This window comes from Mixophyes fleayi, chromosome 8, assembly GCF_038048845.1.
Source record: "Mixophyes fleayi isolate aMixFle1 chromosome 8, aMixFle1.hap1, whole genome shotgun sequence".
NCBI lineage: Eukaryota > Metazoa > Chordata > Amphibia > Anura > Limnodynastidae > Mixophyes > Mixophyes fleayi.
The window spans coordinates 64,943,552-64,961,067 of record NC_134409.1 but is presented as its reverse complement, the minus strand read 5'-3'; the positions used below and the strand labels follow the sequence as shown (position 1 = coordinate 64,961,067).

The 17,516-nt window shown below is 39.0% G+C and overlaps 1 protein-coding gene across 1 annotated transcript; it reads right to left on the bottom strand.

Annotated features, from left to right (window-relative positions):
• Positions 1-4,711: 4,711 nt before the first annotated feature.
• LOC142100089 (uncharacterized) lies at positions 4,712-6,756 on the bottom strand. The gene is made up of 3 exons (XM_075184074.1): positions 6,234-6,756; positions 5,850-5,933; positions 4,712-5,372 (listed from the first exon to the last, which is right to left on the bottom strand). The coding sequence occupies exons 1-3, from the start codon at positions 6,736-6,738 to the stop codon at positions 4,747-4,749; spliced, it is 1,215 nt and encodes a 404-aa protein (XP_075040175.1). The 5' UTR covers positions 6,739-6,756; the 3' UTR covers positions 4,712-4,746.
• Between the last annotated feature and the right edge of the window lie 10,760 nt (positions 6,757-17,516).

Sequence of the window (17,516 nt, the reverse complement as noted above, 5' to 3'; positions counted from 1 at the left end):
GATATATGTGGCTTTTTCAGTGGGTTCTATTTTCAGTAATATTTTTATGTTTATCTTCTTATGTTTCGAATTTTGACTGTTTAGCCTATTCATTCACTTAATCCTATCTATATATCTGTTTGTTACAGCACATCCACTTGTTCATGTCTACTCTGTACCTTAACCATATCTAAACACAAGCAACTCTAACCTTATGTAGATAATAGAAATTACTATTTATCTACTTACTTTTTTATATATTTCACTCATCCAGGTTATCCTATAGTATCCTATATTAATATATCTGCAAACCACCTACTTCACTACCTTATCATACCCCACTTCTCCCACTTTGCAATCTTTTTAAAACACCTTTTACTTCGCATCACTACTTTTGCACATATCATATTACAATATCCAATCCTACCTACTTTATACAGTAAGGTCCATAAATATTGGGACATCAACACAATTCTCATATTTTGGGCTCTATACACCACCACAATGGATTTGAAATGAAACAAACAAGATGTGCTTTAACTGCAGACTTTCAGTTTTAATTTGAGGGAATTTACATCCAAATCAGGTGAACGGTGTAGGAATTACAACGGTTTCTGTATGTGCCTCCCACTTTTTAAGGGACCAAAAGTAATGGGACAAACTAAACAATCCTACATCAAACTTTCACTTTTTAATACTTTGTTGCACATCTTTTGCAGTAAATTACAGCCTGAAGTCTGGAACGCATAGACATCACCAGACGCTGGGTTTCATCCCTGGTGATACTCTGCCAGGCATCTACTGCAAATGTCTTCAGTTCCTGCTTGTTCTGGGGGCATTTTCCCTTCAGTTTTGTCTTCATCAAGTGAAATGCATGCTCAATCGGATTCAGGTCAGGTGATTGACTTGACTATTGCATAACATTCTACTTGTTAGCCTTAAAATACTCTTTGGCTGCTTTTGCAGTATGCTTCGGGTCATTGTCCATCTGCACTGTGAGCGCCGCCCAATGAATTCTGAAGCATTTGACTGAATATGAGCAGATAATATTGCCCAAAACCCTTCAGAATTCATTCTGCTGCTTTTGTCAGCAGTCACATCATCAATAAATACAAGGGAACAAATTCCATTGGCAGCCATACATGCCCACGCCATGACACTACAACCACCATGCTTCACTGATGAGGTGGTATGTTTTGGATCATGAGCTGGTCCTTTCTTTCTCCATACTCTTCTCTTCCCATCACTCTGGTACAAGTTGATCTTTGTCTCATCTGTCCATAGGATGTTGTTCCAGAACTGTAATAGCTTTTTTAGATGTTGTTTTCAAAACTCTAATCTGGTCTTCCTGATGAATTGCAGGTGCAGGATAAAAGGATTACCAGGCTTGCTCAGAAGCAGAAGAGTCTGGATACCAGGTACAGAGAGAAAACTTTAGAAACTGACAGGATATACAAGGTTTATCTCTGAAGCTGGAGATGTAGGTTTCCAGGTACAATGAATGAAATGCAGGCACAAGGATACCAGAATTACCAGGTTTAGCTGAGGAGCTGGGGACACAGGATGATCCATGGAAGAATCAGACAGGAGGAATGTCAGGCAAGCCAGGGTCAGAAGTCAGAAGATCCACATCAATACCATGAAGTAGACAGGAGCAAAGTCAAGCAATGTCGGATGTCACTCATCAGACACGCTGATCGACAGGTTCCCCGCTGTCATTTACCTTTGCCATGGCGGCTGTGCTCCTCTGGGAAGGACACCATCTTGCCAGGTAAAGTGCACATGCGCGAACCGGAATTTCTCCCAACTCATTTTTGCCAGCCAATCGGCTAGCTGCTTCCCCTATTTAAACACACATCTTCCTCTAGTATGTTGCCAGATTTTCAGGTCTCCTCTCCTATTCAGACGTCCTGAACTCTGGCTTTTGTTTGCACACATGCCCCTTGAGTCTCCAGCATACTGGTCTGCAGACTATCCCACTCTGTGTGACTACTCCATTGTCTACATGATAACACTCTCCAAGCTCCTCTGTCATTTGATCCTTCTTATCCGTGATACTCCTTTTGATGTCATTGGTTGTCATCTTGTTCTCGCTCGTCACCTCTTAAGAGAACCGGGACCTGCGGTTTGGGAGCCGCGAAATCCAAACTGCCTTGCGGGAGCTCCTGGCAAAAACCTCCCTCTATGTTAGACTCCGCGCATCTTGGGGGTTGGTACCAATTTGAGCAGATCACACGGGCATTTTTTCAGACCTTTGTGAGCATGAAACCTTGGTCTGGGTCACAAAAAAAAATGTGCAAGATGAAGAAACAAACAGGAGTCAGAAAACAATCAGAACAAGAGCACAGGAGTTCCTCAGAGAGACCAGCAGCAGAGGCAAATTATGAACTGGCCCAGTTTGCTGGAACAGGCAGTCCAATGATGAGAATTAAACTCCTTGCAGGCAGGATCTGGAGTAGGCAAAACAGCATCCTCAGAGAAGATGCTGTACTGCAGTTGGAGGCAAATGGTGACATCCTTTATTTTGAAAGCTCATTGCTTACCATGGATGTCCTAGTATGATGCCACAAATAACTGCAAGGAAATCCTACAGGTACAGTTGATCTTTATACAGGTTAATCACAATCACTTTCATCACTGGCAGGTGTATGCTAATAACTTTGAACATGATTTTGAATGTCATTGGCTAACCCTCAACACAGTTACAGACCCATTTTGAGAGGGAGCGTGCAGTTTTGCAACGAGGGTATGATAGGTTTCTTAATTATTCTTTGATCAAACAGAACATCTATAATCTCTTTTCCTGTCTAAACCGCCAGAGGGAACTTTCTGTGTGCATGGAACTAATGTAACAAGATTGCTGGTTTCCATCTGCACACTATTTTGTGCACAACTTAACAATGTGTGAAGCAACTGGGACAAGAGAGTGTGTATGGACTTATCCATCGGCAGAGGGGAGACTGTAAGTGCAAACAATTTACTAACCAAACAATTTATCAGTCCGACACTATTTTGGATCTATATCCTAAGTTCTTCAAAATCTTTATTTCTCCGTTGGTTTGTTTAACCTATTTGTACCAGGCGGAACTCACAGAAGAAAGATCAGTTTGTTTGAAAATATTTTTTTTTTAAAAAAAAAAAATTGTGGCTATCTATATGTAATTCTATATCCTTTAATATCATTTTGGGTTCTATGTGCATTAACAAACTAACAACATACTGGATGTCCAAAACAAATTTTGCAGGAATCGGATTCTATTTACACTAATGAACTAACATTAATATTAATAATATATATTGGATATTAAGAATCATGATAATTATCAAATAAGTAAAGACTGTGGTTCATACTATTTCAGTCATTTATTTTTTGGATTGCACATTCCAGTTGAGATTTATGAATTATTCGAATTATGATCTTTTAGAAATTTTGTATGTCTAATTATTGATGCATGTAAAGAATTTATTGATTTTTAGACACATTAGTTTTAAGATTATTAATAAATGGTTTAATGCATGTTAGCAGTTTCCATGGATGATTTGGATGAGGTTACTAAATAGAATATTTATTGAGAAATTAGCACATTGTGAATTTTCTTATTTTGTGTTGTTCATTATTTTGTTTTAGATTATTTATTTTGTGAGGATTGGCGCTATCCCCAGCACAGCTGCATTTTGAAATTCCATGGGCTAGATTTACTATCAGGCGTGTTTGTAAACCCGCCGACCTTCGGCGGATTTGGCGGCGGTTTAGCCATCGCCGGATTTACTAAGGCTAAACCCGCCGTCCAAACGGCCAAAAATGATGTTTCCAAACCCGCCTCTGTATACATTGCCATGACGGTTTCAACAATGTTCAACATACAAACAGCCAGATTTACTATTAGGGGGTTTATAAAGCCGCCGGAAAACCGCCATTCAATAGATCAAAATGAAAGCGCTGCTTGTGAGCGGCGAGATTGCTCAAACAGTGTGCTGTTTCAGATATTTGGGCAATCAGAACAGAAGGAAAAGGGCCATTTCATGTACAAAGTTTTTTACTTTGGGATTGTATATGTTAAAAGGCCAGTCAGTGTCTTGTAATTGCAGTGTTGTTTTGGTTTCTTTTTCTCTTGTGTCTTCCCACCATGCAATTTATTTACTGATTTAGTAGAGGTGTGTTATAGCGTACCTTTGTACTTTGGTAAACTAGGTTCAGGTTACTAGAATAATTGGGTTGTGTGGCTATGTATGCACCTGAAAAGGGGTCTGAAATTATCCTGGCTGGCTGTTTGATACATAATCTAGCAATACATCAACTTACCCCACCGATTATTGCAGTAGACAGTGAAGAAGAAGGGGTCCGTGTCACATGGTGATGTGCAGAGCACAGAGGGCGGAAGGGAGATTAGAGACCGTCTAATTGCAAACTACTTTACGTGTAAGTACATAGTATGAAAAACATTTTTTCCTCAAAAATGTGTTTTATGTGAGTGCAATTTTAGTATTTTATTGTAAAATTTTTGTACATTGGAACCTTTAGAAACAGGATAGTGTGTACTCCTCATGTGGTAAATATGAACATCCCTGGAATGTGACAGTCAGAGGTCAATGTTTACGTGAAATTAGTGCATAGTTGTTAAAAAATCAGTATACTCTTGTTTAATGTGCAGAAAAGAAAGACTGACACAATAAAAATTTAACTGCATTTATTGCAGAACACAATAAATAAAAACGTATAATGGTTATAGAAACTTGACAAAACATTAATAAATAACAAACATTGTGCTAGCGATGCCTTTTTGCAGGCATATCGCTATGCTTGGTGGCACTCTCTCCCCTCCCTCGCCCACCCCTGGTGCGAGCACCTCTCCTTGGAGGAGTACTCTGTAGAGATGTGGTAGGCGTACTAGCGGCACTGGTGGAGGCCGATGAAAAAGGGGCCGGCAAGCGGGCAATCAGTTCCTGCTGGAGTTGGCCTGCCAGCCGGATAACATTGGCATTCCCCTCGCGAATGGAGGAATGCATGGCGTCCACAGACCCAGACATTTGGGCCAGCTGCACATTTGTCTGCTCCAAAGCGCTTGCCAGCCGGTTTATTGCAGCAGGGATTTGGCTCGTGGAGCGGTGTATTCGCCTCAACTGGGCCGCAATTTGTGACATGTGCCCAGTTTGCCTGTCCATGAACAATGTCTGTTGCTGCTGGAATGCACCAATAGACAGCGCCATTTCTCTGGCTGGGTCCATAGTTTCAGGTGCAGGTTGGTGGTGTGATGGTTCAGCAGGGCCAGGTGAAACTTCCTGGAGGCCAGACACAGGGGCATCCACTGTTACCAGGGTGATGGTCGTTTGATCCTCTGGCTCAGGGGACATTTCCAATGACTCCGCCTGAGGTGGCTGGTATGAAGAGGGCCCTGTGTATGAAAAATGACGGTAAGTATATAGTAGATAATAAGTTTGTATATTGCATTCTGAACACTGGATAGGAAAGAATATTCTTTAGCAACTACAGATTCTTTCAAAATGTTTGCATTCCTGATTTCTAGTCCTATGCTACCTGCTTACGGATGCACTTATTATCCTTTTAATACCCATTATCATTTGGACTGTGTAGTACATGCTGGGTTATTTTGACTAAACTACATGCTATAAAAAGTGGAGATGTTGCCTATAGCAACCAATCAGATTTTAGCTGTCATTTTGTTGAATGCAATAAATAAAGTAAAGGTATATTCTGATGGGTTACTATAGGCAACATATCAGTTTAGTAAAATGTAGCCCAAACTTCTCATTGCAAACAATTAAAAAAAAAATAAAAAAAAATTGACAGCAACATTTGCACAGAAAATCAATTAACTCCATTATTTCTCTCCTAAACAGAAATCACGCACCTGCTTGCTCGTCTGTGCCCGAATCTCTCGCTGAAGGTGGAGGTGTAGGTCTGGCACTGGGACTGAACTGCGGTCCTGGCGAATCTGGATGTATTAGAAAAAGCATACAATGTATTTCCATAAAAAACAATTTCCAAATATACTGTTTTTAAACCTTTACAAACTATTAGAGTCAAAAATACACTTTGAAAAACAACCAAAAAAAAAATAACAAATAAGAAAAAACGTTTGCACAGAGATAAGAGGTTTTAAAAAGAGAAAAGCAGTTTTAAAAAGAAAAAAGCAGTTTTAAAAAGAGAAAAGCAGTTTTAAAAAGAAAAAAGCAGTTTTAAAAAGAAAAAAACATTTAAAATACTGTTAGGGTAAAAAAACCAAATAACTCACCAACTACTTGGCCAAAAGAGGGCGAATCGGTGTCCTGCACATTTATGCCCTCTACAATTTCAGCCGGCATTATCTGGCGCAGCTCCTCCTCGTACGTGGTGTACTCCATACGAAGTGGGGGGCCACCACCCGTGCGCCTTGTCGACCTTCTTTCCTGGGCCATCTTCTCTTTAAGCCTCCTCTTAATATCAGAGAAGCGCTTGCGGCAGTGTGCCACTGTCCGCTTCAGTGGGCCCACCGCGTTCACGGCCTCACAGACTCTCCCCCACAGTTGGTGACGCCACCTTAGAGGAGTCCGGGCTGCCAGGTTCCCTAGGATGACCTCGTAGCAGGGAATGATGTTGTGCACCAACACACAATTCTCATCATGTGAGAAGCGCACATTCCTCCCTGTCTTGGTCTTCCTGCCCTGTCCTGTCTCCTCAACCTCTCCCTCTCCCTCCTCTGACCCCTCAACCTCCATCTCCCTCTCCTCAGCCTGTTCTCCCCTCCTATCTCTGGACATTTTTACCCAGAAGACAGAAAAACACAAAACACTGAAGGACTTACAAACACAAAGAACAAACTACACTACCTACAGACACACTCTCCACACAGTCACACACAAGTAACACAGACAAAGGACAAGTCAAATACAAAAAATACAAGACAGAAAATAAATGAGAAAATAAATGTACAAAACAGGAAAAAACCACAGGACTACTCACACTTCAATCAGATATCGCTCCACCAATCCACCAAACTCCAACTCTCACCAACTCTCAGCAAACCACTATCCTCCAAACTCCTCTCACAAAACTCCTCTAAACCCTATCAGAGAAAAAAGTGTCAGGCCAGTGGTTTATATAGGGCTTGTGATGTCAAATCTCCTGAGTTTGAAAATAGCCAATAGTAACAGGCCAGGAGACAGGTGTGATTTTCAAAAAAACCGCCTTTACACAAAAGCGCCGTCATTTAAAGCAAAAGCGCCATGTTCTATTCAAAGCCGCCGGCGGCTTTGAGCATTACATCCCGCCGTTACATCGCCGGCGGCTTCAAATTGAAGCTGAAATGCGCCCATTAGTAAATCTGGCTGTTTGCAATGCAAACACGCCGGAAAACCGCCGCGATGCATGGCGGTTTGAAGCCGCCATGCATCACGCCTGATAGTAAATCTAGCCCCATGTGTGTGGCAAAAATATATTCTTTTGTGTAAAGATTTAGCACCAGGTAAACATCACTTTATGCTACTGCACCTATACATTGTGGATCTAAGTGTATATGATGCATGCCTGAAGTAACATTGATACATATGCTAGTGGTTCATACCTGGACACATATTGAGATGCGTCCATCCGAGTATATGCACATAAATATGTATTTTTTGTGTATTTTAGTTTAACATAACTTTGCATACAGCTTCACATCAGTCCACATGTCTACTGGTACTGCACACCAGTTGCCAGGCACATGCATTCATCACAGTTTTTAGGTACACAATTCATATGTACCCAATGATTGTCACACACCGCAAATAAAGTTTTGTTTTTATGTATGCATTTCCTTAAATAGGTTAAGCTTCTCTTCCCTGGGTGCTCGAATATCTTGCTATTATCCATGTTCAGACCTTGCATGAACCTTTGAGGTTGACTGAACACTGATAAAGCTGACCAGTTCTTTGTTTTTGACCTAGCGGGTGCTGATTTTATACGCTGATCTGATTCCTAACCCTAGTTTCTTTCAACTTTAAAAATCAAATCGAAAACTTCTTTCCTGCAGTAGTCCAAATTGAAATATTAACTAAGCAATGTGAATACACAGCTGGAAGCTTCATATATTATAGCAACAACGTTAAGGAACAAAGGAATAGTTAAACACTATTAGCTGGTGTAGTCAATACACAATCAGAAACAGATAACTACTGCTTCTGATAGTCATTATCATTATTGTGCATCATTGTAGCAGCCATCCATTACCTGCAAGAGATACACCTCCTGAACAGTGTATAGTTGGCGTATCTACGATTGTGTTACAATTGCATAAACACATACTTTCTGAAGGCAACTTATACTTGCCCACCCTTGCCTACCCCCATTCTTCCTCTCCAAGCATAAGGAGAAGAGAGTCAACAATACGCAAATGTGTATCTTACACAAAAAAATGGAAGTTTATTCAACTTTTAAAGTTCCCCAATGTGTGCATTTAGAAAAATTTACTTGAAAAGTTTGTAAAGGTCAGCCCAACAGCATTCATTTAGCCACTAGAAATGTTATTTATTGATTAGTGAAATACAGAAAAAGATTGTTTCTTAAGTTGCATATTTATTCAGTGTCCTTGCCAGAGTTGTAATATTTCCCATTCATTTCCAGAAAGGACAAACTAGCCATTAGTTGCCAAGGCAACCAGTACAAGCACGATGCTCTACAGATATACAACAGTACACATTCTGGTTTTTCAGAGTGGGCCTCTTAATGAACCCTTTGCCAGAAATGGACATAAAAGACTGAACTGATTGCTTTCTCGTGAGAATAGTTTGTTTTCACAATTGATTATGTTGTTTCTGTTACATCTTCTTAACTTAATTGTCAGTGCCTCAATGTGACTGATTAACTCCATGGAATAAACAGACATGCAAACAGATAAACACAGATAAATACACATACCACAGAGATAAATGTAAGAAGTGCTTCATCCTAGGAGATGATTATTAATACAGTACTTTCTTGAAACAAACATAAAATTGCTGTTTTAGCAGTAATTGATACATTTTATAGCAATTTCTCTCTACAGGTTTCAAAAATCTTCTTTTATTGACTCTCACTGTGTTGTTTTATCTTAACCAAAAGTTGATTTTTATCCTTCCACTTCAAAATATTTAACATCCGATCTGTGTAGGAAATACTATATTATCCTATAAAGTACTAAACTTGCTGAATTTTATATTCCTCTTTAAGGTCAATTTGCATTTGCAAACATGTAAAACAAGTTATTCCATCATATCTGAAGACAGTTTCCATTGTTAATGTTTGTTGCCTTCAATCTAGTCCTGCTTATTGTCCATTTTAGGTCATCATTTTCCAGCGCCACACACCAGAATCATATGGGATACATTCATTAACAGATTCAAACTATATTATCTGCCAGGACCAAATAAATGTAAAATATCTGACGCATGATGTAGGACGTGTTATGTGTGAAGATGATGTTTGACAAGCGAACAATTAGAAAGTGATGAGGGACAGGAGTGGTAGAATGAGTGATAACTGAGTGACAAGGAAAAAATGATGAGTGAGACTAATGCTGAGCTATAAGTGAAAATAATTGATGTGTGATGAAACTTATGCTGGTAAGAACTGCAGAACACCTGTATATTGATAAATAAATGCTGAGTACAAAAAAGTCAGACTTTTTTTTTTTATAATGTTTTATAATTATGAAACAGGTTTCACAGGATTTTTTTTTTATATGCCAGGGTTTATTAAAAATTGCATCAAGATTTCAGTTAATAAATTAACAATAAAGACTGCTAAATGCTAAAAATTTAGGTTAAAAGATTAACAGTTTGTGCAACCATAGAGATTGAATTTTGGCTACTCTTTCAGTCAGCCACTTCAACAGGTGTAAGTGAAGATTCCAAATAAGGTCTGACATACAAGACTACAGAATGAAGTAGTCATTGCCAATTAAATGTCAAGTAATAAGACATTAGACACAATAAAAAAAAGTAGTAAAAATGGTATCCATTGGCAGCATGGACAGTGGTTATCCTGTCAAGAGCATCATCAGTGTGGAGTTTGTATTTATTCTCTGTGTCTGTTTTGGATTGTTCCAGGTGCTCCAATTTCCTCTCATAGTCCAAAAGAAAACTGACAAATTAACAGATTTCTGATAAAATTAGCACTAGTGTGTGTGCTTGTATGATAGAGAATTTAAATTGTAAGCTCCACTGGGTTAGATACTGCTGTAAATGATTAAAAAAATGTTATCTGTAAAGCACAGCATAATGTGTTGGCACAAAGTAAATACAATTAATAATAATATTAATAGTACTGGAATAAATAACTATTATAACCCAAAATATGTGGGACACATATACACTGAACTACAAGCATGCATAAAGAAGCAAAAACTCGTAAGCAGTTAGAGATGCGCAGAGATGATGCACTTTAGATTAGTTCTGTGCTTAACCACTCACATAACCATCTCTTCACAAATATAAAACATTTAACAATTTCTGAATGCAGTCAGAAATTACATGGTGGTGCCAAGGAGAGTCATGATGCCAAGAGCAGGGTTGTTTAGAGAATCTACTGAATACCATGTCAAATCAGCTACTGAATCTAGTGAATTTAACTGTCATCTGTCATTTCTCTTGTCATCTCTATTAATGCACTGATGATCTGCTCAACCTCGATTGTGACAGCAGCTTCCACTGAACATGGGGAACAACTGTCTTGGCTCTTTTTCCAACTGTGAGCATGACACTAAAGAAAAATACTCGGTTACATACAGATACTGCAAGTAACAGATAACCATGTGCCTGTGCAGCATGAATATAAAGGCCTCATCCCAAACTAGCAGAGGATAAATGGTGTAGGACAGTTATGGTTGTAAGCAGCTTATTGTTTTGTGATTTCTGTAGTGACTGGTTCATGTTTCATGTTTCCACCTTATGACAAACAAGGACACAAGCCTTACACCCTTAAATGAAAGTGTTTGTGCAAGTTTCAGGCACTTTCCCATTTAATGTTAAGTCCATTGCAGGTCCCAGCCAATAGGATCCAATGAGAGTATTCTCAGCCACATTATAAAGGCTCCTCCCAAGGATTGCTGGGCCTCTTTCACTATAGGTTCTATGAGCGCTCCCCTATCAATTGCCGCTCAAAAAGATCTTACATCAACTATACACAGGTTGATATGAGTCATAAAAAGAAATTAAAGAAATATTCAAGCACTATCTATACCTTCCAAACCAAAAGGTGAATAAAATGATGAATAAAATAAATTGTACTTATGGTTAAATTGATGTGTGGAGTAATCCTCCTTAATTCTCAGAAGTGTGATCAGCTGTAAAAAAGAAAAAAACAGAATAATAGTGCAATACGTTATACAACAAAATTTACAATTAAAACAACATTCATATAGTGTCCTATAGTTAGAATATTCATAAAGGTTGTTGTCCCCCTCTTGTGATTAAACTAAAGAACATGACATAATTTTGGTAAACCATTGTCTGAAACAATAAGATGTATTGTTTGAAATCTTGCAATAACAATCACTGAGACATCCCAAAGTGTCACTCTAAAGTGGAGTTTCAATCATTAATTATATTTCCTCATATGGTCATCCTGATACAGATGTTACATTTAAAAGGAAAAAAAAAAAAAAATCTAGTGCAACATGTTTTAAATCAATAAACAAAGTTGTTATTATCACAATAGACAGAAAAAACTCACTGAACAGATATGTAAAAACATATAAGTAATAAAATTGAGGGTTATAGGTACTCTTACCAAAGAGGGAAGAGATCACATAATAAGCAGATCTTTTAAAGTATTCAGAGATGTTGCCAGACAACGCTTCTCATCAAGATGTAACACTGAAGATAGGTTCCTCTGTCACACTCAGCTTACAACCTCCTGAAGGTAGGTATTATTGTGTTTTTTCTTTTTTACGGGTGTCTTTGACTGTAGTAAATCCAGGGAACCTGTAACAAGCTTAGTATCAGTCACTTCACACTTCTTTCTTACTTTTTATTCATCTTCTCTTTCCTTTACTTCTCTCTATTTCTTAAGTTCTTTCAGCATTTATTTTTCTCAGCTTATTTCATTCGCTCTCCTTTCCAACTTTCCCCTGGCTATATCTTTTATCCTCCCACCTTTCCCTTTCTGTGTGTTCGCACCCTCCTTGCCATGCTCCTGCTACAAATGCCCACCCCCATGCTGCCATTATATTCCGCCACACCCCTTCATCCAATTTCAACTCTTTTCACCCCTCTGAATCCAGCTCCAACATCTCTTAACCCCCCCACTGCGTCCAGGCCATATCAATTTCTCTACCTCACTCTCACCTGTCCCCACATTTATTTGTTTATGCTCCAGCCACATTTATTCCCTGGCCAGCAAGCCAGATCTCCGCTCCCCATTTAACTTGTCTGGCAGCTCAGACTACCAGAGCTCTGGAGCAAGCAGCCACGCAGCTTTGCTCTCAAGGCTGGAACCTATGCTGCAGAAGTTGTGGATGGGGGTTATGCATCTCCTTCCACCACTTGCTCTCCTCTACCACCCGGTGGCACTAAATGTTTCACCTGATGAGGGGGGGGGGTGGATGACCGAGACTGCTCTCCCCTCTCAGGTCCACACTTGCTGGACTCATGTAGTCCCTCCAGCCAAAAATAGACAAACAAATAATAATAAATATATAAAGCTTGACGTGAACATATTCTATTATACACGGTATGCAGCAAAAAATTATGTGTGAGCCACATATGTCCTAAATTGTGGATCTATTTCTCTTAATCAGTAACTCGTTTCATTTTGATCTCCTCCTATGAGGGTGTTTGCTCCCCTGCACATGCCGCAAAAGGTTTCCCCTTCATTTCTCATCCCTCAGTGGGGGTCAGTTCCCAGCTATCAAGGGGCCACTGTAGGATGGTTTGGTTCCCCCCCACTGCCTAATTAGCAACTTTATCCAGGTACCCACTGTCATCAACAGGACCAATCACTTCTCTCAGCCCCAAGTCAATGGCTACACCTCTCCTTCACCAGTAGCCCCCCACACCCTTGCATCCAGTCCTCACCCCCCCTGCCAATTCCCCTAATTGTAGCAAAGTTTTGTGCAGTTAAGGGCACCCTCACCCCAATTCCTCCCACCCCTAAGTCCCAATCACCAGCCTGCCTGCTCCCTTCATCTATTCACCCCCTTCTGCCAGTCCCCCTGCCCCCCCTACCTCAGCCTGCTACCCCCTCCCCCCCATTGTTCCCTAGTATGCCCTGTCTCCACTATTGGGCTTCTTCAGATTTTCATGGAGCACATTAATGGGTTATAACATGTTTCCCATTTCAGTACCGTAGATGTTACGGCATACAGAAGATTTTCAGGCCGCACACTGAAGCTTCACATCGGATCGTTTGGGGTAGAGGCTGATGAACAAAACCATTTAACTCTAAATACTGGAGCAGAGGGACGCCATTGACTTGTATTTGCTGAGTATGATGCACACACTGCATTTTCTCTACATAAAGTGACAGGTGATATTATACAGTTCTTGGTTCTTCAGACACTGACCAGGGTCCACTTAATCCTTTTAAAGCTATCAAACGCTCACCTATACTACTGGACAATACTAGAACCTCAATAGGCACACTGCTGCAAAGTTGGAGTCACAGGGTGGTGCCATGGCTAAATAGGTGATTATATCCATAAGCAAAGTAGTGGGTACTTCGTTATCTCTATACAAGAAGATTCAATGTATCTATATGGAGGAATTAGTATGGTATCTGTATAACAACCACTTTAGTTAAGCTCAGTGGACAACCCAGCTTATGTAGAAATTGGTTTTGCATTTATGAGACCCAGCAGAGTTACTCTGCTTACTAGCGATGAGATGATGTTTCCTACACAGGAGCACTCCTCAATATGGGCAAACTGAGGTTTTCGTCTCTATTACAGCTAACTAGCTATATACCTTTGCACCATTAGCACTCGCGGGTTTCGATCTTGAGTGAAAATTTTTATATGCCGCCATCTACGTACGCACCTTTTTATTTTATTTCTTGACAATTAATCTGTACTTTCCTTTAAGCATACATCAAGGCTCATATTTCCATTATATGGATACACCCAGACATGTTTATAGGTACATTTAACATCATTCCTTTTATACTATACATGTTATAGATTTGTTATTAAAGGCAGGTACACCTTATCATTATACAAGAGCGGACCGGTTTCTCATACCTACCCATCTGCTTAGTGACTCGCTAATTATGGGGCATTTCTAGTCTATAAACTGAAACCATTCTGGGGCCATTATATGTAGACTCAGCTTCAGCATTAAATCTATGGCCCCCTTATTGGGCTCTACAGTCCATATTCTCTATTGGCCCAGGCTAAGTTTACCTAAGATGTTCGGTTTTGAATTAAGGTCACTCACTTAAGGATTCTCATTCTAATAATTTTGTTCCCTGATCATGTCTGTCAGTTCTTTATTGAGTTAATACCTAGGGCTTTTTCTAGCCTATTGGTACCCTTTATTGAGTTTTATTTGATGAAAATATTATGCCATTATTTTAGGCAGTGCCATTACAACGTGTGCATGACCAAGTTCAGTTCTTCACTTAATACACTTTATGTATGTAGGGCCCAAGTCATTAAGGAGTGGGGAAAAAAAAGAGGCAATGGCAGGACCCGGACCCTTAGCCTTAAATTAAATTGTCTAGTTGCTGGGTCATGCTATTGCAGCTTTAAATTTAGAAATCTCAATGTCGCTCTGTTTTCTGACGTCAAAGTGAAGTGCTGGCATGCAGTATGTTTGCAAATTGTACCAGTCTGGGTGTGAGTGTCTGCGGAAATGTCCTATGTCTGTTTTAATGTAAGTGTACATTTAATCCATGTTGCTCTTATAGTAATTGCATTTTTTTTGTCTATATACTGGTCAGGATTAGAAGCATAGGAATAAGAGTACTACACTTAGAATGTAAGCTCATTTTGGCAGGGTCAACTTTACCTTCTTTCATGTCATTGTTTGAGGGAATTATGACACAATTTACAATCTACAGTGCTGCATAGTATGTTAGTGCTTTAAAAATTAAATATATTAATAATTAGAATGATAAAGAAATAATTAATAGTGGTCCTGGTGTATAAAGACTATATTCATCAGCCACTGCTCAAGCTATCTGTAAAAGGTCATATGTGCAGTCTTTTAGTTATATGGTATGGTCACCCTCAATTTATTTGTTTAATAATTTTATTACTTTGTTTGTAGTGTGTGATTAGTGGGGGTTATTCATGAAAGTGGTCACATGGCTTTTTGAACCTATTTAAACAGCAGTGTTAGGCTGTTTAAGCCTGTGTGGCTGTTAGCTAGTGACGAAGTGTATTAACTAATTTAGTTAGTATAGTAAGAGATACACAAGAGATGAACAGGAGGTGAACCTTCTACCTGCAAACACTGCTACATGAGGACAACATTCCACAATCAACCGTGAGCTCTGATATCCTCCACCATCTGAATTGTCTACTTCCTGGACACTGCTGATCTGTTTCTCACACTTATTTTTGGCTGATGCAGTTTTAATATGACTTGTTGATTTCACTTATGCAGCGTGTATTCCCACCCTTTAAACCACACTATTTATTATTTTAAACAGTTAACATACAGCGGAGTTTCTGAATCAGAGACAGATTTAAAGTAATTTCTGGGTTGTGTAGAAGTCTTTATCGAATATTGTGTTCTTTATAGAACAGATACACGTTATAACAGGGGTGGGCAAACCTGTCCTCAAGGGCCATATCCAGTTCATGTTTTTAGGATTTCTTTAATCATGTACAGCTGAGTTAATCTATTTGGCTGGGTCAGTAATTATCCCACCTGTTTCTACAGACAGAAATCCTAAAAACATGAACTGGATATGGTCCTTGAGGACAGGTTTGCCCACCCCTGCGTTATAAAGTACAAAAAATAAATGTAGTAGCAAACGTTAGACACTAAAACTTACCCATAGGAACAAAATGCGTAGTAAACTCTGCAATGTTGCTGTATAACATGGAATAAACTAAAGTTCGCGTTTGTAGCTTGCAGTTCATTTTTTTTAAAATAAACTATAAAATGATGCAAAGTCTTCCTGTTTTTGTTTAAGTATGAGTTTGAATTAAAAGTTCAAATTAATTGTAAAAAAAAATTACTATACAATGTAACCAAGTAACTGCCTCAAACATGAAACAACCTGTTCACATCGCTTCAATTTTGCTCAAACTGTCTTTAAAGTTCAAGACTATATGACAAATGTTTAAACTCTAGTTCGATCACTTAGGAATCATTTTAAGCATCTCTCCCCCTGACCTCATTTATTTTAAGAGTCGTTCATGATCAAATATTTGATTTGAACACAAATAAATAAAGTGCAAGCAAGTTACTTCACAACATCTGAAAATTGTTTACCATAAGTCAGTTAAATATGGCCATCATTCTTAAGCTGTTACATCCATCACTGAAAGAACACAGCCATAACATGCAATAACTTACTAAATAATTTCTTTACTGGATATGGAAATACTGGGATTGCTCCAACAGAAATGTAAGAGCTTGCAATAAAACAAAACAAAAACAAAGCACGGCTGTTGGCCTAACATGCTTTCCTTCCTCACTTAAAATATAATTAATAAGTCAATCACCTGCTATTAAAAAATAAATAATACAAGACAAATACTCACCCTGTATTGCTGGATTTCCATAGCAAATTTTATTAAAGCCATTCATTGGTCCTTTCTTTATTATATATTTAAAAATATCTTTTCACATGCACTAAAAGAGATAGGGGTATATTTACTAAGCGGCAGGTTTGAAAAAGTGGGGATGTTGCCTATAGCAACCAATCATATTCTAGCTATCATTTATTTAGTGCATTCTACAAAATGAAAGCTAGAATCTGATTGATTGCTATAAGCAACATCTCCACTTCTTCAAACCCGCAGTTTAGTAAATCTAGCCCATAGTCTTTTATGAAGACTTGCCCCTGAATGTATCCAATTCCTTCAATGTTCTTACCAAGAATCAGATAAACAGGTTTGGTACGAATTTTTTTCCCACCATTTGCCAAGTGTTATGAGCCGTGCATAACATAAACAGAAAAAAAAGTGTCATTATGCATTTAAAGACTGATGGCAAACAGCTGACACTCGCGCCCCACCATGGGACCAAAGTGAGCCTCCAGCTGTGTTTAAAGCACTACCTTTGAGTAGAAGGACCTGTGTGCATGAAAAGGGAATTCTGTGCACATCTCGAGCAACGCAGGAGCTGTTAATGATGAGATTGCGACTGAAAAAAGGAACCAATTGTGAAAGAGTTGTGGAGAGAGGAACAAGAGGAGTAAATAGAAACAAAGAGTTCAGTCTGTCAATTTGTTAGAGAGAGAAGCAATAAATAGCTAAAATAAGGGAAACTGTGCGGGAGAAAAGAGTAAAAGGCAATAGAAGGATATAAAAATGGGTATTCAGACACAGAGCATCAGGAAGTGAGTGATAAAGAGGAGAAATTTAAAATATAGGAAGTGAGAAATAAAGAACGAGAGCTAAAAGTAG